This window comes from Canis lupus, chromosome 18 (genome assembly GCF_048164855.1).
Source record: "Canis lupus baileyi chromosome 18, mCanLup2.hap1, whole genome shotgun sequence".
NCBI classification, from domain to species: Eukaryota; Metazoa; Chordata; class Mammalia; order Carnivora; family Canidae; genus Canis; species Canis lupus.
Window position 1 is genome coordinate 12,215,092 of NC_132855.1, and position 22,432 is coordinate 12,237,523.

General features: G+C 36.9%; 2 protein-coding genes across 12 annotated transcripts in view; one reads left to right on the forward strand and one right to left on the reverse strand.

Annotated features, from left to right (window-relative positions):
* Positions 1-17,489, reverse strand: part of GPR141 (G protein-coupled receptor 141) — a 46,099-nt gene extending 28,610 nt beyond the window's left edge. The window contains exon 1 of one of the 4 annotated variants that reach the window (XM_072783467.1): positions 17,338-17,489. The gene's annotated coding sequence lies outside the window, so the exon portion shown is untranslated. The remainder of the gene's footprint in view (positions 1-17,337) is intronic. The other 3 variants (XM_072783468.1, XM_072783471.1, XM_072783469.1) reach the window with 3 other exon arrangements.
* Positions 1-22,432, forward strand: part of THAP5 (THAP domain containing 5) — a 145,440-nt gene that overhangs the window by 56,609 nt on the left and 66,399 nt on the right. Inside the window, exon 4 of one of the 8 annotated variants that reach the window (XM_072783464.1) lies at positions 7,044-7,074. The exons of the other annotated variants lie outside the window; for them this stretch is intronic. Coding sequence (XP_072639565.1) covers positions 7,044-7,059 — 16 coding nt within the window. The 3' untranslated portion in view covers positions 7,060-7,074. Of the gene's footprint in view, positions 1-7,043; positions 7,075-22,432 lie in introns of those variants that run through there. 8 annotated transcript variants of the gene reach the window in all.

The following is a 22,432-nucleotide window of genomic DNA, read 5'->3' on the forward strand; positions in this document are numbered from 1 at the left end:
ATACCATCCCTGAACATGACTTGTAGTCTATGAAATGTAAGACTGGTAGCCATTGTTATACTCATTCGAATACACTTTAAGCAAGGCATTTGAGCTATGCCATCTTGTTGCAGCTCTAATCCTCTTGCATGAGGAAGTCAATGGTTATGCAAGGAAAGGACCTATTTGCATTGGTTTAGTACCCTGCACATGCCTCCTTGTTCCCCCTTACCAGTTGCCTAAAGTAATCTGCCTTTTCCTGGGAGGAATACATGACTTTCCACACACACTGTTACCCTCAGACGTGATATTATTACTCATTTTCCTGGGTCTTGCCAGGTCAAGGTTAGCTTTCTCCACTCCCTGCAAATGGCACCTTCTTTTGTCACCACTGTTAATATTTCTATTAAACTGTGGAGGAAGAAATGTGTCTTCCTAACACAAAAATAAATTTAGGAAGAACAAGTCCTGCTTAACTGAAACACAGACTACTTTGGGCCAGCTTTTTTGCCAACTAACTTGTCAGGAAACAGTTTGAGGGAAATGCTGGCAGGATCAGATACTAGATTCAGATTCAATCATTTTTCCTCATCATGCTTAACATGGCCACTTATAAAATTACATCCTTAAATCTGCTGGGCTGCTATGATGGTTTAAATAAGCTAACTCCTAGATCCAGTGCATCTTAGACATTACATATTATTTAAGAAGTCATACATACGCCAATGTTCTTTTCAATTTAGGAAATTTCTTTCACATCCAGACACTTCCATCATCCTAGAATTCATACTCTTGTTTTGCAAGGCAGCCCACAGCATTGTTAGACAAAAATAATTGCAGGAGAGTTCTTTATAATATTGTATAGAAGTTTACCTCCCTATAACAACTCCACCATAGTTATAATTCTATTCTTGGGAGTTTTACACTCTCAGTGTTTTGGGTTTTTTTCCTTTCTAAGTGATATTTCTTCATCAACTGACTGATTATTCCTGTATTTTCTCTTTTCTGTCAACTTCTGTACCCTTCTGTCCTTACTTCAGGCAAGTAAATAAGATTACCAGCATAGCGTAGAATTATAAGCTTTGGCACTGAAGTCCTGCCTTTATCATTTGCTAGCTGGGCTGTCTTAGGCAAGTTATTTAATTAATATCTCCATACTTCATTTTCCTCATCTGAAAATTGGATTATTATAATGTTGCATATTTCATAAAGTTGTACTGTTTTCCTTGCATGCAAATAATCTAAATAAACCAATCAATAGGACTTGGTATAGAGATGGCACTCTATAAATGTTTATCATGAGGGTAATTAAGATGGTATGTTTTACTTCTTCATATGGCCAGACTAAATGGACACTCTGGTTTATCAATGTCCTTATTCCTGGAGGAATAAGCTTGTATAATCAGGAAACTTCAGAATAGGTGGGATGTATACCACTTGATCTGGATATTAGCTATTTGAAACTGAGCAAGTTACTTTATTCCTCTAAGCTTTTATTTCCTCATCCATAAAATGGGAATGATGGGACTATCTGCTTTGCAAGTTGTGAAAATTTAGTAATGATACTACACTAAGGCACTAAATATGTGCAAACATGGTTCTAAGGGCTGTATTTAGGTACCCTGAGTATGATCATCTTGGCAAGTAGTAGACATTCAATCTCTTCTCGTTATTATGAGAGGAGAAGATCTGGGAGGCTCATGGTGCAGCTGTCTACCTCTAGGATGATTTTTTTTTTTTAATCTCAGGCACAGAGTCTGAGGTTACTCCACCCCCAAGAAACCCCACACGTATCTAACCACATTTCTGCCCAGCTCCACTGCCAGATACTTTAACAGGAAGGAGATAAAGGGAAGAAGAGAAAAAGCTTGGGGAAGCATAGAGGAGAAAGAGGAAGAGGGAGAGGCCATGGGAGTGAGAAGTAGGGAACACACCAGGTGGGTGGTTGCTCTCAGAGGGAACAGGAATGGGGAGCCACCAACACGAAAAGGGGTATCTTGTATTTTCCTTCATCCATGCTCAGTCATGTGAAAAAATTTAAAAAAGAACCCTACATAATCCAAACCACGACTTGCTTTTAAAAATGGCATGAAGAACAAAGAATATGAGCTTTGGTACCACACATATTTTCCTTTTTTTTATAGTTGCATTTTCGTGGTATTCAACATTAAACCCTCCATTTGAATACCAGATTCAAAATGTTCCCTTAATTCATTGACTTAGATTCTTTGTTTTGTCCTTAATTTGTGAATTCTTTAACCCTGCCAGAAATTGAGGATACTGTAGGGGGAAGAAAATATTTCCACTTCCTCTTGGTGCTTATAGGAATCTGGAGGATCAAGAAACATTCTCTCCACTGGGAGAACTTAACCTCAAGTCTTCTTGAATCTGGAAAAATGCTTCAAGAAACATTTTGATGTGCAGAGTCACTAATAAGCCTAAGCCTCTTCTATGCTCTGAGTTTTGGAAGTTTACCTATGTCAGTCCAGTGATTCTCAATATATTGACAAATATGCACCATTTCTGCCCTTCTCTCTATCCTCTAGACTTCCTGGCCAGAGTTTAGAGTTAGATGCTACTAATAATAAGGGGTTTCCTATGACAATTTGATGATGAAACTAAAGAGAAGCCATCACCTTTCCTTTGTAGACAGCATTCAGGCCAAGGGCTTCTGGAGAGAGCAGAGAAGTCATTCTGGAGGAGGGTCTCAGGCTTCTGCTGAATCACGCTTCTTGGAGCATAAGCAGCTATAGTTTTCAATGGCAGTTTTCTGAGTTTCCTATTTCCTATTCCTATGCTATATATTTCCTGAAGCTTCCAAAGAAAAAATACAGCAGCTGTCCCGTCTTTACTCTCTCGACTTTCCCAATGGTGTTGCAGCATCTGATCCTCTACATGAAATCCTTCCCTGTTTGGAACACCTGGGGTGGTTTCAGGTTTTTTTCATGGTATTCTTGTTGATGCCAGCTACATAATAGAATTGTCTGGAAAGCTTTTGAAAGACACTGATGCTTGCCTCCCACCTCTGGAGAGGGTCCTAGGCATCCATATTTTTAAAATGCTCTCCAAATATTTCTGAGGGGCACCCAAAAATTAAAAGCCACTGTGTCAATCTCAAATTGAATTCCCAGCCTCAGGCTTTGGTTTCTTTTTTTGTCAGACCCATTTCTTAGTCATTTCAAATCAGCTTTATCAAATCAGAGACCCTGCTCTATCCCTTCCTTCAATATGTTTTCCCAACACAGTGAGGAGAGGCCAGTATAAGCAACTTTCAAAGTGGTCTAGGGTTTCTTGGTGTCTTACAGAAGGTACCCTGCAGAAGCAACTGTCAATGCAAATATAAAAATATAAAGAAATAAAAGAATACATTAAAAGTAAAAGATTAAAAGGATGACCAGGCAATTTTTAAAATAGCCAAAATTATACTTTTGAAAATGAAAAGTATGCCAATAGAACCAGCATCTCAAAGGACATATTAGATAAAGGAAACAAAAATTGGTGAACCGCGTAATAGATATTAAAAAGTTCCTCAGGGATCCCTGGGTGGCGCAGCGGTTTGGCGCCTGCCTTTGGCCCAGGGCACGATCCTGGAGACCCGGGATCAAATCCCACATCGGGCTCCCGGTGCATGGAGGCTGCTTCTCCCTCTGCCTGTGTCTCTGCCTCTCTCTCTCTCTCTCTCTCTCTCTCTCTGACTATCATAAATAAATAAAAGTTTAAAAAAAATAAAATAAAAAATAAAAAGTTCCTCAGAATGCAGCACAGAAAGAAAAATATTAAAAGCAAACACACCGTATACCTTTCTTAGCACTTTGCATATCATTTCTCTTGTAATCCTCACAATAATCCCATTAAGCAGATACTGTTGCTTCCCTGTTTTAGAGATGAGAAAACTGAGGCATAGAGAGGTTAAGTAACTTGCACAAATTTACATACCTAATAAGAGAGCCGTTATATTTAAGTAACAGAGCCTGGCTTCAGTTACTCAGCAACTATGTTATGTTCTTATCAAGAAAGTAGAAATCATAAAAAAGAAGAGACATGGATGCTAAATTTGTTGTAGAACAGAAGATAGAGCAAAGAAAGGCAGTTTTTTGAGAGATAATGGCTGAGAATTTTCCAGAATTGATAAAAATTAACAATTATCAGGCTCAGTAAGCTCAAAAAATCTTAAACAGGATGAAGAAAAAAAAATCCATACTTAAACACGACAAAGTGAAACTGCAGAATAGTAAGGAAAAGAGGCTGCTGATCTTAAAGGCAGTCCAGTAGAAAACACAAATCACCCAAAAGGAAAATACTTTACACATACAGTGGCTTCTTATAAGCAGCAGTGGAGGCCAGAGTACAGTAGGATATTATCTTAAAACAAGAATAAAAATAACTATCGAGGTCCAAAGTATACCCAGCAAAATGATCTTTTCAAGAATACGGGCAAAATGAAGACTGTGTACAAATAAAAATTGAAAGAGTGTAACATCAACTTATCTTTAAACATGTGGAAGATAAAATTTAAGAAAGAAGGAGAGTTATACAAGAAGCACTATCTGAGTCACAAAGGAAAGAAACTGCTAATCAAAGGAACTGTAAATATATGGTGCATCTAAACAGATTTTATATGAAACAACAATAATAATATCTAATTTGTTGGGTTAAAATATCAGACAAAACCAAAATACTGGGCAAAAATATGAAACTTGAGAAGGCAGCAGCCCCGGTGGCCCAGAGGTTTAGTGCTGCCTTCAGCCTGGGGTGTGATCCTGGAGACCCAGGATCGAGTCCCAAGTCAGGCTCCCTGCACAGAGCCTGCTTCTCCCTCTGTGTCTCTCATGAATAAATAAATAAAATATTAAAAAAAAGAAAAAAGAAAAAAAAAGCAAGTTCAATTGATTCCAAAGAAAAGAGATCAAAGAAGGAAGGAAAGAAGGTCCAGGGAAGGAAGGGTAAAATGAAACCTACAAAAAGGTACACAAGTAGCAACAAATTGAAAGGTAGGAATAGATGCACATTTCAGTAATCATTTAAGTGGAACAAACTCTACAGTCAAAAAGATCATCAGGGCAGCCTGGTGGCTCAGCAGTTTAAGCGCCCAGGGCCTGATCCTGGAGTCCCAGGATTGAGTCCCATGTCGGGCTCCTTGCATGAAGCCTGCTTCTCCCTCTGCCTATGTCTCTGCCTCAATCTCTCTCTCTCTCTCTCTCTCTCTCTCTCTGTGACTATCATAAATACATAAATAAAAAAATAAAATAAATAAATAAATAAATAAATAAATAAATAAATAAATAAATAGGAGCGCCTGGGTGGCTCCGTCAGTTAAGCATCTGACTCTTGATCTTAGGTCAGGTCTTGATTTTTGGATGGTAAGTTCAAGCCCTGCTGGGCATGGAGCCTACTTAAAAAAGAAGAAGAAGAAGGGGAGGAGGGCGGGGGGTGGGAGTGAATGGGTGACGGGCACTGGGGGTTATTCTGTATGTTGGTAAATTGAACACCAATAAAAAATAAAAAAGAAGAAGAAGAAGAAGAAAAGAAGAAGAAGAAGAAGAAGAAGAAGAAGAAGAAGAAGAAGAAGAAGAAGAAGAAGAAGAAGAAGAGGAGGAGGAGGAGGAGGAGGAGGAGGAGGAGGAGGAGGAGGAGGAGGAGGAGGAGAAAGGGTACCATCTATTGTGAGGGAAAAGGGAGCAGCACCTACGTCTTCTCAAGAGAGGCTGGGAGAAGAATTGAGAGAATTTTTTTTAAGATTTTATTTATTTATTTGAGAGAAGAGAGAGAAAGGGAATATGGGCCAGGGCATGGGGAAAGGAACAAGCAGACTCCCTGCTTAGTGGAAAGACCGATGCAGGACTCAATCCAGGACCCTAAAATCATGACCTGAGCTGAAGACAGAAGCTTAACCAACTGAACCACCCAGATGCCTTTCCTCTTTATCTTAAGATTTTATTTATTATTTTAGAGGAGAAAGAGAGAGAGAGAGAGAGAATTTAAATGAAGAAAGGAGAAAAACATTTGGCCAGTATTTGTTGAGCAGCTGCCTATTCCTGGCCCTAACCTAGGAGATTTATTTGCATTCTCTCCTTGTAATCCTTATAATAGCTCTCTGCAATAAGAATTATTACCTCCAGGTCAACTAGGTTGCCCAGGCAGGGCTCTCTATGTGGCTGAGCAGGAAATTGAATTCAATTCTATTATACCAGAGAAGTCACCATGCGAAAACTGAGCTGTAAGTATTCACGTGTAGAATTGACAGATAAAATAGAAGATACCCAATTGATCTGAAATTCAGATTATTTTTTTTTAATTTTTATTTATTTATGATAGTCACACACAGAGAGAGAGAGAGAGAGGCAGAGACACAGGCAGAGGGAGAAGCAGGCTCCATGCACCAGGAGCCCGACGTGGGATTCGACCCCGGGTCTCCAGGATCGTGCCCTGGGCCAAAGGCAGGCGCTAAACCGCTGCGCCACCCAGGGATCCCTGAAATTCAGATTAATAGTTATTTTTGTACAAGTATCCCATGCAATACTTGGGACATATATATATTTTAAAAAGTATTTGTCACTTATCCAAAATTCACATTTAACTGGGAGTCCTCTATTTTGGTTTTCTACATCTGGCAACTCTGTGTAGAAGTGAAATGAAAGGGAAGACAGAGGTGTGCTGAGATATAATGGTGCTTAGCAAAAGTCTCCCTTGTGTCACAAAGCAAGGATCCCCTCCTTTCCTCCTGTGACAACCCCACTTAAATGTATGAAAAAATATATTTATAGCCGAGTTCAAAAAGGGTGTTGCCTGTGTTCTTCTCTAGGATTTTGATGGAATCTTGTCTCACATTTAGATCTTTCATCCATTTTGAGTTTATCTTTGTGTATGGTGAAAGAGAGTGGTCTAGTTTCATTCTTCTGCATGTGGATGTCCAATTTTCCCAGCACCATTTATTGAAGAGACTGTCTTTCTTCCAATGGATAGTCTTTCCTCCTTTATCGAATATTAGTTGCCCATAAAGTTCAGGGTCCACTTCTGGATTCTCTATTCTGTTCCACTGATCTATGTGTCTGTTTTTGTGCCAGTACCACACTGTCTTGATGACCACAGTAACTTCTTGCAAGATACATCCACGAAGGCAAAAGAAACAAAAGCAAAAATGAACTATTGGGACTTCATCAAGATAAGAAGCTTTTGCACAGCAAAGGATACAGTCAACAAAACTCAAAGACAACCTACAGAATGGGAGAATATATTTGCAAATGACATATCAGATAAAGGGCTAGTTTCCAAGATCTATAAAGAACTTATTAAACTCAACACCAAAGAAACAAACAATCCAATCATGAAATGGGCAAAAGACATGAACAGAAATCTCACAGAGGAAGACATAGACATGGCCAACATGCATATGAGAAAATGCTCTGCATCACTTGCCATCAGGGAAATACAAATCAAAACTACAATGAGATACCACCTCACACCAGTGAGAATGGGAAAAATTAACAAGGCAGGAAACAACAAATGTTGGAGAGGATGCGGAGAAAAGGGAACCCTCTTACACTGTTGGTGGGAATGTGAACTGGTGCAGCCACTCTGGAAAACTGTGTGGAGGTTCCTCAAACAGTTAAAAATATACCTGCCCTACGACCCAGCAATTGCACTGTTGGGGATTTACCCCAAAGATACAAATGCAATGAAACGCCGGGACACCTGCACCCCGATGTTTCTAGCAGCAATGGCCACTATAGCCAAACTGTGGAAGGAGCCTCGGTGTCCAACGAAAGATGAATGGATAAAGAAGATGTGGTTTATGTATACAATGGAATATTACTCAGCTATTAGAAATGACAAATACCCACCATTTGCTTCAACGTGGATGGAACTGGAGGGTATTATGCTGAGTGAAGTAAGTCAGTCAGAGAAGGACAAACATTATATGTTCTCATTCATTTGGGGAATATAAATAATAGTGAAAGGGAAAATAAGGGAAGGGAGAAGAAATGTGTGGGAAATATCAAAAAGGGAGACAGAACGTAAAGACTGCGAACTCTGGGAAACGAACTAGGGGTGGTAGAAGGGGAGGAGGGCGGGGGGTGGAAGTGAATGGGTGACGGGCACTGGGTATTCTGTATGTTAGTAAATTGAACACCAATAAATAAAAAAAAATATATTTATAGATTATTATTTTCTTAATTGTTATTTAAGGGTGGTTTTAAACTGAGCTTGTGGGAGAGGAAGAACATAGGTTATTCTTCCAAAAGAAAGAATATTATCTAGTGGGCTATATCCATAGAAATATGTAGGAGCTGGGTATAAATTAATGGATAAATTTTATGACTTAATTTTCATGAAAAAGATCATTGTGTGATATTCAATTTTAAATATAAAATCATACAAATACTCATGAAGCCCAATAGGGCTCGATCTCACAACCCATTAGATTATGACCTGAGTCAAAATGATGAGTGGGACACTTAACCCACTAAACCACCCAGGCACCCCCCTTACCTTCTATTTTAAGTGCTAATAGCAAGGACATAACCAACAGCTGCCCAAGAACTTATGTCTATGAGAAGGAGGAACAGAGATGTTTCTAAAATATTCAGAGAGATGATCTGGCATCATGGCCCAGGTGCCCATTGCTGTTCAATACATACAAGAGAGGCTACCCCAGGGGGAGAGACATAGCTTTATTCCTTTTAGCTAGGTTTTCTTTATAAAAAATCATGAGTCTCTCAGCCTTTGTATACTTCTAAGTGACAAACACATCTGCTATGCCCCACTCCTTGGTCAACTCCAATAAGCCTCAACTTTTGTGTCAGTAAAAGAGATCACATCTAACTCAAACGAGAATAAGGATCAAGAGTATTAACAAATGAAAATGCCCAGGACACAGTATTATTCAATAATCATCACCCTTCTTCCCTCCTACTGCCACTGTAGAGGTTATAGTTCTTATAATAAAACAAATTGAAATTATTTCCACTTCACTGTCCCATCTGTCAGTGACATTCAGTAAAAGGCTCTAGGGACCACAGGGACCCGTGTAGATGAATAACTCTGGTTTATTACTCATTGCCTGGAGGGAGAACATATAACATGGGGAACCATGAGGTAACTTAGTAAGATGATGTTGTAGGTTTGAGCCCCACACTGGCTGTAGAGATTACTTCAAAAAAATAAAATCTAAATAAATAAATAGCTTTCAACTTTATTTACAACAGAAAAAAAAATCCTTTGCTATATTATCAGAGACTGGCAAAAAAATTTTTTGTAAAAAAAATCATAGTAAATATTTTTGGTTTGCAGGTCATATAGTCCCTTCCAGGATCACTCAGCCATCCTTGTAGTAGGAAAGCAGCCATAGATCAGACATGGACAGATGCATGTAGCTGTGTTCTAATGAAACTTTACTTATTAAAACAAAACAAAAAATAAATAAATAAATAAATAAAATAAAAAAAAAACAAAAAAAACTGTTTTAATGTAACTGAGTGTCACATTCCTTGTTAGTCCTCCAAATTTCACTTACTAAGACTCAGTTGAGAGTCCCAACCCTCTCCGTCTTTACTGACCTTCAAACTCACTAAATTACCCCAGCACTCGGAGTCCACATCATGCAACTCATGCCTGAGTATGGAGGCTGCTAGGGAAAACTCAGGACTTAATAAAATTCGCTTTCCTGACCTGCAGCAGTATCCAGGTGACCTTAATCTTTGATTCTGTTATTAGCACTGTAAAGGAAAAATGATCTAAACCTAGCCTGGAAGAGAGCTTTTTGTGTAATCCACTTCGGTATGTTCTTCTGGGAAGCAATTAATATTCTTGATAAAAGGCTTTCAATTTTTTCTAATAAGCCTTAATAGGATTAAGACCTGGTAGAGAAAACTAGCTACCTATACATCATTTAGCTAATGACTTTTATTCAATGTTCTTTTTCTTTTTATTCAATCTAATAAAAATTATCTAACCATTTTTTTCTGTAAATGTCTCTGCCAAGAGCAACATCTTAGAATTGGCCTGTTTCAGATATTCTCAGTGAAGATAGTTTGACATTAAACTCTCAGGTTCTTTTAATTAAATTTTCTGGAAAAATTTAATAGTAAAATAAAGATTATTATACCTATCTCTGGCTTATTAGCCATTAAAAAATTTGACAAATATAGATTCCCATAATGACATGATCTTTGCATTTGTTTTACATGGACAAATTGTCTCTTTCCAAATGTATTAATAATGTCTCCTAGACAGGAGTCATAAACATCTTTGAGTATTTCTACATGTCTCTCTACCTATAGTATTATAAAGAGTGAAGTAAGTATAAAAATGTCTATTTTACTATTAAAAATTTTTTCCTGAAAACAAGAGAACCTAAAAATTTTTTTTTCTTTAAAGATTTTAGTTATTTATTTCAGAGAGAGAGAGAGAGAGAGAGAGAGTGCAAACATGGGCAGGAGGAGGGGCAGAGGGAAAAGCTGACTCCAGCTGAGCAGGTTGCCCAATACAGGGCTCAATCCCAGGACCCAGGGATCATGACCTGAGCTGAAGGAAGATGCTCGACTTACTGAGCCATCCAGGCACCCCAAAACCTAAAAAGTTTTATGTGATATTTGTTTCATGAGAAGAGATCTGGAACAGGCCAACTTAATAATTTTGCTGTTGGTAGAGATGTTTTTAAGATATATTATACATAAAATGGTGTATATAGAGAGAGACTGATGGGGGGGTGCAGACTGATGAATGAGAAATTTCTTTTATTTTTTTAATTGTTGCATATCTTGTCCAAAGCCCAGCTAAAGCTTCTCTAAATCAGGCCCTTGCATAGAGTAAAGTCTGCGATAGATATGGTCACTGCTCTGCAAAGAGATTACGACCTAGGGAAAAGAGAAGACCTGCATAATAAAATAATCTAAGGCACTGTGTGATAAATTACATGAGTGCCATTATACATGTATGAAATAACAAGAAATACATATATTTGTCTCTGCCCTCAGTCCCTGACACAGGATTCCTTAACCCCTTATAAGTCCCTAAGTGATAAGAGTACTAGAAACATCCTGTTTCATGGTGGTGATTCTGGGTGGGCTTGCGGATAGCCTCTCAGTGAGGGCTGGTCACCAGAATGATCAAATCCCAGTTAGAAACTTAGAATTTTCAGCTCCATCCCCCATCCACAAGAGCATGGCGAGGGCTGGAAATGGAGTTAATAATTGATCATGCCAAATGAAGAAGTCTATAATATCCTAAGAGCAGGGGAGTTGGGGCTTTAGAGAGCTTCCGGGTCGATGAACATATCCACACTGGGTGCGGAGGGGTACCCTAACTCAACAAGGACAAGAGCTCCAGTGCTCAGGGCCCCTACCCAGACCTTGCCTTACATATCTCTTCATCTGGCTGTTCATTTGTGTCCTATATCATATCTGTTAATAAACTGGTCAACATTAAGTAAGTATTTCTCTGAGTTCTATGAGATGCTCTAACAAATTAATCAGACCTGAGGAGGGAATAGTAGAAACCCCATTTGCAGCCAAATCTGACAGAGTTATGGGTATCATAAGGACCTACCACTTGTGATTGGTATCTGAGGCAAGCTGGGAACCATTTGGTGGGACTGGGCCTTTAACCTGTGGGGTCTGGCCCTATCTCTAGGTAGAGAGTGTCAGACTAAATTAAATTAGAGGCCACCCTGCTAGTGTTATGGAGAATTACTTGATGAGGGAGGAGAAGCCTCTATACATTTGGTAACCAGAAGTGTCAGAGGTGAGGCATTGTGTGTTAGTACTGAAGGAGACACCCATAGGAGGGAAAAACACTCATAGGAGGGGAAAGTTTTTCTAATGCACCAAGTGACAGAACAATTCCACCTACCAACATCAACATGTAGTTGCTGTACTGGTTCTGATGACTAGGAGTCCCACCGAGGAAAGTGAGGTAGTGCCATTCTAGGCATGGATCACAGTATTAAGAAGAAGATAATGTGTAATGTGAATTTGGGGAAAGGTGAGATGTTGTAATAATTGACACAGGGGAACCAGTTTGGAGAATAGTGGGAGATGATTCACACCAGGTTTTCTCAGACTAGGCCCCAATATTTCCAAGCCAGAAATAGCTGGAATCCAGAAGAGACAGGCAATTTATTTTTTCATGTGATTCTAACAATAGAAGCAAGAATTTGTCTTTACAGAAAAGAGCAGATACTATGAATCCATTTATGTTAAGGACTCAGAATAGTCAACTTGAAAGAGGCAAAAAGTAGAATAGTGGTTACCAGGGGTGAGGTAGGGAGTTATTGTCTGGTGGGTACAGAGTTTCAGTTTAGTATGATGAAAAAATTCTAGAAATGGATAGTGGTGATGATTGTATAATAAGGTGGATATAGTTAATGCCAATGAACTATACACTTAAAAAGAGTTAAAATGGTAAATTTTGTGTGTACTTTACCAAAATAAAAATAAGAAACAGGAAAATAATTTGTTTTTAGGGCAGAGTCTACCTTTAGTCAAGAAAAGATAATTTTGGTGAGCTTTTTAGTAATACAAATAAATGGAAGGTATTGAAGATGCTTCAGACCTAAATGGATCACATTTCTGTTCAACAGGCTTTGCTTTTTAGAGATGATTGTAGTATGAATTTATTATTATTTTTTTAGAGAGGGAAAGGGGGAGAGGGAGAGAGAAAGAATCTTAAGCAGGCTCCGCGTCCAGCACAGAGCTCCATCTCACTACTCTGAGATCATGATCTAAGCCAAAATCAAGAGACAGACACTTAACTGACCGAGCCACCAAGGTGCCCCTGTACAAACTTATTTTTGAGTGGAGCTTATTATATATTATATATTATAATATATATTATATATATATATATATATATATATATATATATAATGAACTTATTATTTAAGCAGAGCCTCACATAGGAAGGGAGAAACCCAAATTTAGGTTGTAAAGGGAAGAAGGGTAGAGCTCTGCCCCAGATTCGTGAGTGGCCTCAGTAGCATGGCCACAAACCAGGGCCAAGGAGAGATGGCTCCTGGGGACTTCCAGGAAGAAGTACAGTACTGATACCTCTACCAGGTGATTCTAACTTTGAGACTTTCACTTTCCTCTGTAACTTTTTCAGTTGTCATCAAGCCTTCAATATAGTTCATGGGCCAACAAACTATAGGCTGTGAACCAGCCATTTGTTTTTATAAATCAAGTTTTGTATTAATGCACTATTTGCTTTTGCATGATACCTGAAGAATTGAGTAGTTGTGTCAGAGATTGTATGGCCTCTGAAGCCTAAAATATTTGTTACCTAGTCTAGTCCTTCAAGAAAAAGTTTTTCAAAAAAAAATTGTCACAGATTCAAGTTAGTTGTGTTTGAAAGGGAACCAGAGGCACCTTACCCACTTTTTGGAGAGAAACTGACCAGAAAGTTTCAGAGGTGATCTGCAAATAGATCCTGGGGCAGCAGTCAGACGAGCGACGCTTGCTGCCTTGGGCTTCCTAAAGCACTTCCTTGAGAGTCTCAGAAATCCTTTGGGAGGGGACTAGGCTTCGTGTCATAATCTAAGTAAGACCTTGGACCTTGAACATATTGGATTATATATTTGAGATCCAGGATGCAGGGTGGCTCAGTGGTTAAAGAGCCTGCCTTCAGCTCAGGGAGTGATCCTGGAGTCCAGGGATCGCATCCCACATCAGGCTCCCTGTGTGGAGCCTGTTTTTCCCTCTGCCTATGTCTCTCTCTCCCTGTGTCTCTCGTGAATAAATAAATTATATATATATCACAGTTATGTCCAACATCAAAAAGAGAACCAATCTTTGACCTTAGTGACTACTGTTCTTAGGGCATTTTGGGTTCTAAGCCTTTGGTATCTATGGCACAAAATCACCATGATGGTGTCTTCATCTTTTCATTCATTCATTCACTCATTCATTCATTCATTCAAATATATATATATATTTGAGATCCCATTTACAAAGGTTTTGGGTTTTGGCCTATATGTGGACTAATCTCAATCCCTAAGGAGATCCAGGAATATGACTCTAGCACAACCTCTAAACGGTTGAACAAATGGTGCTGTTTAATGCAGAGTGACACTACACAAGCAAGCTCTATAATTACAACCCAAAATGAATAGTATGTTGCTGTTTCCCTAACAGCTTTTAGAGGTGGAGGGGGAGTGAAGGCAGGAAAGGAGGTAGGATGTACTTTTTTGAATAAGGACATTTCAGGCATAACTCCAGATACATGTAGATTATGCAGGCTTTTCATTAACATTTCTTAAATTTTTTTTTAAATCTTAAGACTTAAATTTCCCAAGAGAAGTGAATGAATCACAAACCAGCTATTGTAGCACGAGTTTCTCTTTCAGAAAATGAAATTATTCCTAGATAGAGAAGAGAGGTACTTTTAGATCCAAGTCATTCTCTACCTACCCCATGTAGCTTTGGGGAATTCCCAGAGAATGGTACTCAGATTTTGGCACCATCAATTGGCCAGGCAATGGAAATGAGGCTAAATTTCTTTTTTAGGGAGCATAGTGATACTCTAAATTCTGTTAGATCTGACTTTTGGATTGCCCCAGAAAGCCTACCATTTAGGTATAATGCTCCAGCTGATACAACCTCCTACTTGGTCTCAGCGGGAATGGCTTAGATGCTGAGCATACTGCTACTCCTTCAACAAAACATCACTCTCATATCACCCCATCTCCCAGACTAGGTCACTGGAACATCTGTAACACGTGAATTACATTCAGCAAACTTCACTTTTTTTGGAAAAGGTGACTTAATCTTCAGGAACTGCAATCTTTAGTTGACCAAGTATTTTGAAATCACAGTTATGTCCAACATCAAAAAGAGAACCAATCTTTGACCTTAGTGACTACTGTTCTTAGGGCATTTTGGATTCTAAGCCTTTGGTATCTATGGCACAAAATCACCATGATGGTGTCTTCATCTTTTCATTCATTCATTCATTCATTTATATATCCATTCCAGAGATGTTGAGCACTTCCTATGTGGCAAACACTATTCCCAAATACAAAGATGAAAAAAGTATAGTTCCTGCTCTTAAGGAAATCATATTTTTAGGAAAGAAATTCTGCTTAGGTTAAGTCTGATTATAATGGTCATAACTAATATCATTGTCATCAAAAACAAGATGAGGTAATAAGAATATTTGGTTAATATTTTGACATAATTATACTGTGAATTATGAAGATACTTTGCAAGGTACTATCTCAGAAATGTCTGACTAATTACAGAATTTTTCTCAAAGTTATTACTTTGAAGGATATCATTGATTTGTGCAAATTACAATCTTTAATATATTTTGACATGTTATTTTGGTCATAATATGCTAACATCTATTATAATGTTAACACAGTAGCTTAGACATACTAGGTACTCAATTAAATATTTCACTAAATTTCAAATTTGGAGAACATCTTTAGTCATCAGCTAGTTCTATGATCCTTGACCTTAATTGGATTTTGAATCCTTTGAAAATCTGATGAAATATGTGAACCTTTTGTCCTATTAAAAAATAACATGTTTACATACACTCAGATTTTTGTATACAATTTTAGGGGATTGGTGGATCACTCTATGTATCATCTATGAACTCCTACATCTTCCATTTTATAATTGATGAAAATTATTACCTATAACAGGGGTTGGACAATTATGGCCCTAAGGCCAAATATAGCTCATCTTCCATTTTTGTACTGCCTGTGAGCTAAGATGGCTTTTACATTTTTAAATGGTTTCATATTACCTTCATATTATCTTCAATTTTGCCTGTTGGCCTGCAAAACCTAAAATATTTACTATCCAGTCTTTCACAGAAAAAATTTGCCAAACCTTGGCTTAGAATGGTTAGAAAATATTTTCTAAATCACTCAGCCAATTACAAGAAAATAAAAGACTTGGATTCATACCACCTGATTCCTTCTCTATTGGTCTTCCCATTACTCCTGTTGATCCGTTAAAATATTGACTAATTGACTTAAACCCAATAAAAAAGAAAACAAGGAGTTGTAAATCTGGAGTCCCTAATAAAATTTCTTAGATAAACAATTATGCATTTAATTAAGAAGTTGAAATCCAGTAATTAAGTGACCTATCCAAAAGTATATCACAGATTTATTAAAGAAGCAATTAGGGGTACCTGGGTGGCTTAGTCAGTTAAACATCTGCCTTCAGCTCAGGTCATCATGATCTTGAGGTCCTAGGCCCAAGCCCCAAGTCAGGCTCCCTGCTTGGTGGAGAGTGTGCTTCACCTTCTCTCTCTGCCTCTCCCTCCCACCCAGGCTCTCCCTCCCTCATAAATAAATAAATAAATAAATAAATAAATAAATAAATAAATAAATAAAATATTTTTTTTTAAAAAAAGAAGCAATATTAAACTCTCAAACTCAGGTTGTACATTACTGACTTTAAGTTTACGTTATATTCTATTTCACATATTTGATGTGCAGTACTTCTTGTAAAAAGGAAATAAAGGTGGAAAAGAAGCTTAATGTAAAATTATCTGAACAGATGTTGTTTTTAACTTTTGTGTTATTTTCAGATTCCTCCTTTCATGTAGTACTACAAAAATAGAATGAAAAGAATTATAATAACCATTATTACACATGTTATTTTGAAAATATTTCTTTTACAAATTCCAATAGCTGATTACTATTGATTTTTTCTGTTATTAGGGCTGCTAGAATAATTTTAAATCATATGTGAGAATATTACCAGTAATAGAGTTTAAAGATTTTCATAGTGAAAAAAATACCACTTAAAATATAAACATTTCAGTGATATATAAATGCAGTATCAAATGCCCTAAAGAACTCTATGATGGTTTTAGCCAGACTCTCTTTTTTCTTTTGACAGATTCTGAAACCGCTTTTGTTCATATTTAACCACTTATAAGAAGTAGGTGTACTACTTCTGTACTACAAAGGAAGAACTAGACAATTCTTTCTCTAAAGGAGGAATTGTGATTAGAGTAAATAAGCTTGCTTTTTACAGCAAGGCTGAAGATTTTTCTTTAAAAAAAAGATTTTATTAATTTATTTGAGAGAGAGAGAATATGAGCAGAAGGAGGAGCAGTGAGAGATAGAAAAGCAGACTTCCCACTGAGCAGAGAGCCCAGTGCAGGGCTTGATGGGGGATTCGATCCCAGAATCCTGAGATCATGACCTGAGCAGGGAGCCTGATGCAGGGCTCAATCCCAGGACCCTGAAATCATGACCTGAAAAAAGGAGATGCTCAACCAATTGAGCCATCCAGACACCCTGAAGATTCTGAACTAGAGCTTCACTGGCAAGTTTAGCATGCTCTTTAAGCACAACTTTCATTCATGAGCCCTCCACCCCAGGTCTTCTGCACTTACCTGAAAAAGCCAGACTTCTCAGGGAGGTGAAGAGATGGGCCACCTATTTGAGTTCTGTATAGGATTCTTTTCTAATAGTAAGCCCACTGGACACTTCCATGGTCTGCAAGCACGCCAGAGGCCTGGCCAGTTCACTAAAGCAAAAGGAAACCAAAGTGTTATAAGTTCCGCAGTGTCGACAGCAACCACAAAACCTCAAAACTATTTCAAACATACTAGCATTGAAAAATCAACCTCTTAAAATGAAAAGTCCAGGTTGCAAAATGACAGCAAGGCTGATTGTCAAGAAGTACTAAAGTTTTATGACTACTGCAAGAATCCACTTAAAAAAAAATCATTCAGACCAAGTTTTGTAGATAATAGGAGAAAAAGTGATATTATAAAAAACAAAAAGGAGAGATAAGCTGTGTACTATGTTTGGGATGAAAGATTATACATATATGATATTTCCTTTACAAAATGTATAGAATTATTCTGTAACCCCTTGGGGATCTAGAACTACTATTCTTATATTTTGGTGATTAGATCTGTCATTGATATATATTATATTGATTATGATATGAGTGCGTTTGTCCATAGCCTCACTCTTTAGATTCAACATTATCTCAGAAAGAAGATATGCACACATTCACAGAAATAAGTGGCAAATATTGAAAGAAAAATAAGTTCCTCAGGATCCCTGGGTGGCTGTCAGTTGACCATCTGACTCTTGATTTTGGCTCAGGTCATGATCTCAGAGTCATGGAATCCAGTCCAGCATCAGGCTCCATGGTCAGCTGGGAGTCTGCTTAAGATTCTCTCTCTCCTTCTCCCTTGGCCCACTTATTTTCTTTCTAAAATAAATAAATCAATCTTAAGAAAAATAAGTTCCTCAAACTGCTCAAATTTGCCTATCATATTATACAACACTGTAGTATTCTATAAATATTATAATTATTGTGTAAACCACATGATAATGTATAGAAATCTGAGGGTTAAAAATGCTAATTTATTAAATATCAACATTTTAAACATATTCCAATTTTTAGCTCTAATTTGACATTTCTGCATTTAAAAAAATAACACAAGCATCAAACACACCATTTCTGGGTTGTTTCTACTTTAAAGGCCCTAATTAGAAAGATAATTTTGGTAATTTGCAATGATTTTTGGTCTCCTGTACAATGCTGAAGAATATTCTAGGCAAAAAAAAAAAAAGAAAAGAATATTCTAGGCACACATTTTGCAATTCCTGTTTCCTATTGTTCACATTTCTCATTTTGAGCATAATGTTATTAGTGCACCTGACTTTTTTTTTTTTTTTTTTTTTAGTTTCAAGGGAAGGCCTCTTTGTCTGGAAAGTCTTCAGTTTCAGCAGCTGTGCACTCTGTGTGTTATAGGAATAGAAATGTTATATGTTTCAAAATAACTCATGCTGGAGGAGTTTTAGTGTTTAGTAATGGTAGAGGAGACTGTTCCATATAAGCCCACCTGAGAACAACTACAAAAATTGGATAGAATATAAAATCTATTGGTTTGAAAATCTGTTGGTATAGAAAGCTGGCCAGGCAGTAAGAACCTGGAAAAACAAAATCCCCAGGAAAAGGGAAATACAAATGGTGAATGTGATTTTCAACTCTAGTTTTCATGCAAGGTATTTCTGATTTGTAACTGGCCACTGAGAAATCGAGCAGAAAGGGGTAGCTAGGAGGCTCAGAAGTGAAGGACATCTGGGTTAGGTGCAGAATTAGAGTTCAGGGACCACCAAGAAGGTGATGTCCTTATAATTATGCTTTCAAGGGGGACATTTGTAGGACTACACCTTTGGAAAAAGCATGAACTAGAAATGCTTTGCCATCACAAAGTTAAAGCCCAGTTTCTAAGCAACTAACTTAGGTAAATAATCATTGAATAGATTAGGAGATTCTCCTTCCTACCCCAAGCAAAAGTAATGTCTGGAGAATAACACTATCTAGATCAGTAAACTAGCTCTCAAAGTTTTTATACATAATGCTTGTTTCAGTAAATATATATTTTATAATCTGAAGATACAGTTGGTTTTATTAAATGACCCATGAATCAGGGAGCATCCCACCCAACAAGTTAAGGAGAGTTCCTCGAGTTTCGATTAATATTAACAGGCATGTCAGAAGATAAAACCTAATAGCCAAAATCATGAAAATAGACACAAAATAGAAACAAATGCATAAGGAGATCCAGACTGAGGGACTTTAAGATAACTGTGATTAATAGTTTGAAGAAATAAGGTGAAATATAGAGAATTTTATATTTTATTCCGGAATCTATCTTAAAATTCAAATAGAAATTCTAAAACAGAAAAGTAAAATAATGAAATTAAATAATTAATGGGGACTAATAGACAATGAGACCGGAAGATGAAACTAGAATAAATCAGAAGAAAATACCAGATTGAAGAACAGAGGAGGGAAGAAAGGGAAAAAATTACATGAAATCACAAAAGAATACACAGGGAAAAGTTCTAACATGTTCATAATTCGTGTCCTAGAAAGAGAGAAGAGAAAGAGTTAAGCAGAAGTAATATTTAAAGAGGAAATAAAAAAAAAAGAGGAAATAATATGTAAATGTGTAAGCAGTCAAAAACAAAGTTTTTTAGACTAGATGAAAAAAATACATGTGACTCAATGTTGATTGAAAGACACACCTAAAATACAACAACACAAAAACCCTAAATTGGATGGAAAAAACATTGAGGCCAGTATAGCTATGTATTTTTAATATATTTATCAGACAAATTAGACTGTAAGGTAAGAAACTTTATTGGGCATAAACAATGGAAATTTTATTATGATAAAAGAGTTAATCTTTCCAAAATATTATAGTTGTAAATTTGTTGCACTTAATAACGAATTTCAAACTATATAAAGCAAAACAATGATGAAACTAAATCCAAGGTATAAATTCATAAACATAGGGAGATCTTAACAGATGTCTCTTAGTAACTGATACATCAAGCAGACAAAAATTCAATATGGTTATAGTATATTTAAACAATGCAATCAATACATTTGACCTCATTTACATAACTTATATTCAACAAATACAAAATTCACATCAAATGCCAAGCTGATTAACCAAATGATGACTCTAAAAGAAATTTTTTAAAAATATAAAAAAAGTAAAATTATATAGAGTACATTTTTGACAACAATACAGTTAAGCTAGAAATCAATAATGAAATGAGATAACAATAAAAACTTTATGTTTGAAAATTACTCAATAGACTTCTAAATAATTCAAACACTAGGTGTACCTAGATGGCCAGTCAGGTCATGATCTCAGCATCCTTGGTCCAGCCCCAAGTTGGGCTCCCTGCTCAAGAGGGAGTAGTAGGCTTCTCCCTCTCCTTGTGCCTCTCCCTCCTACTTGTGCTCTCTCTCTCTCAAATAAATAAATAAAATCTTGATAATAGTAATTTAAACAATAAAAAATAAATACAAATGGCAATCAGGAAATATTTTATTTTGAAGATAACAAAGTATCTTTATGACCTTGGGATATAGATTTATTTTAGAATACAGAAATCTCTAATCACTAGAGATACTGATAAGCTAAACTACATTGAAAGAAGATTTTTATGCCCAACAAAGACATCATCAAGAGAATAAAAGGGCAAATCATAGGGTAGGAACAGATTTTTATAGTTCATAAACTGACAAAGAACTCATATCAGGTATGGATCGGGAACAAAACGATAATACAATGAAGTTAGTATACACAAAATACACAAATAGGCAGTTTGCAAAAGATTTCCCAGTAAGCACATATTAGTGATTTGGGAACTGCAAATAAAAACCGCAATGCAATACCACTAACTATACACCAGATAGCTGAAATTTAAATAGAATTTAATACCTCACAATTAAAATTTAAAATTTAAATACAGTGTAATGACTTAGAGCATTAAGTATTGCAGAGGATATGGAGTAAATAGAATTTCATACACTGCTAGAGGGAGTGGAAAAGTGGCACACCAAAGCTATGTTTTTACAGCTGAACATACAAATGTCTCGTGAACCAGCAATTGTATTCCTAGCTACACACCCAACAGAAAATGCATATGTGTGTATACCAAGCAAGTTACAGGAATGTTCATAATAGCAGTAGGTATAACAGTCCAAATCTGGAACATCCCAGAGGTCAAAAATAAACATATTACAAAAACAAAAGTGTGGAATGTCCAGAATTGCTCTTGCCATGAAAACGAATGAGGTAATGCTACGTACAAAAACACGGATGAATTTTGCAGACATTGTATTAACATATCATTCCAATTTTAGTATATGTGCTGCCAAAGCCAGTACATCGTATTAATATAAAGAAGCCATGGCAAATTGAACTCCAATAAAAAAAAATTAAAAAATAATATAATATAAAGAAGCCAGCCACAAATGAAGTCATTGAGTGATTACATTTATATAAAATTTAAATACTGTCAAAACTGATACAGGATGTCACAAGTAAGTGGTTGAAAGTAGGAGGACTTCTATACTCACTCTTGATCTGGGAGATAATGTGCTTGGTTTGTGGTAATTCATCTGGTTTTACCCTTACAATTTTTGCACTTTTCTGTCTATAGATTATACTGAAACAATAAAAGTTCATGTTTAAAAATGACCCATGCTGGAAATGCAGTGCTATAAGTTGTTTGACACTAATTATTTTCACCGTTCTGTGGCTTCCAAATAAGACTTCAGCCAACATTCCCTTTCCTCCCTTGAGGCTTCAGATGGAATGTTCTCCTTTTCCAAATTTCTTGCATGCTACTGCTCCTTTTCCTAGGTTTGATGCTCACAGAGCCTCTTCCTCACTTTGAAATACGTTTGGCCAGTGTTTCATCCCCAGTAAAATAAGTGCCAAAACAATTAGCTCCAAATCCATTTTCGGAGCTCATTTGGAACAAATTTGCATATAGCATTTGCGAGCTTCCTGCTCTTACCTATTAAATCAATACGCAAAGTAAACTCTGTTTGAACTCTGCTGCAGATATTCAAAATCCTCCTAAGCTCATTAAAGGATTGATTTTCAATATTGAGACCCTGTGTAAAAATGAGGCTGGTGATGATATCCCGTCAAA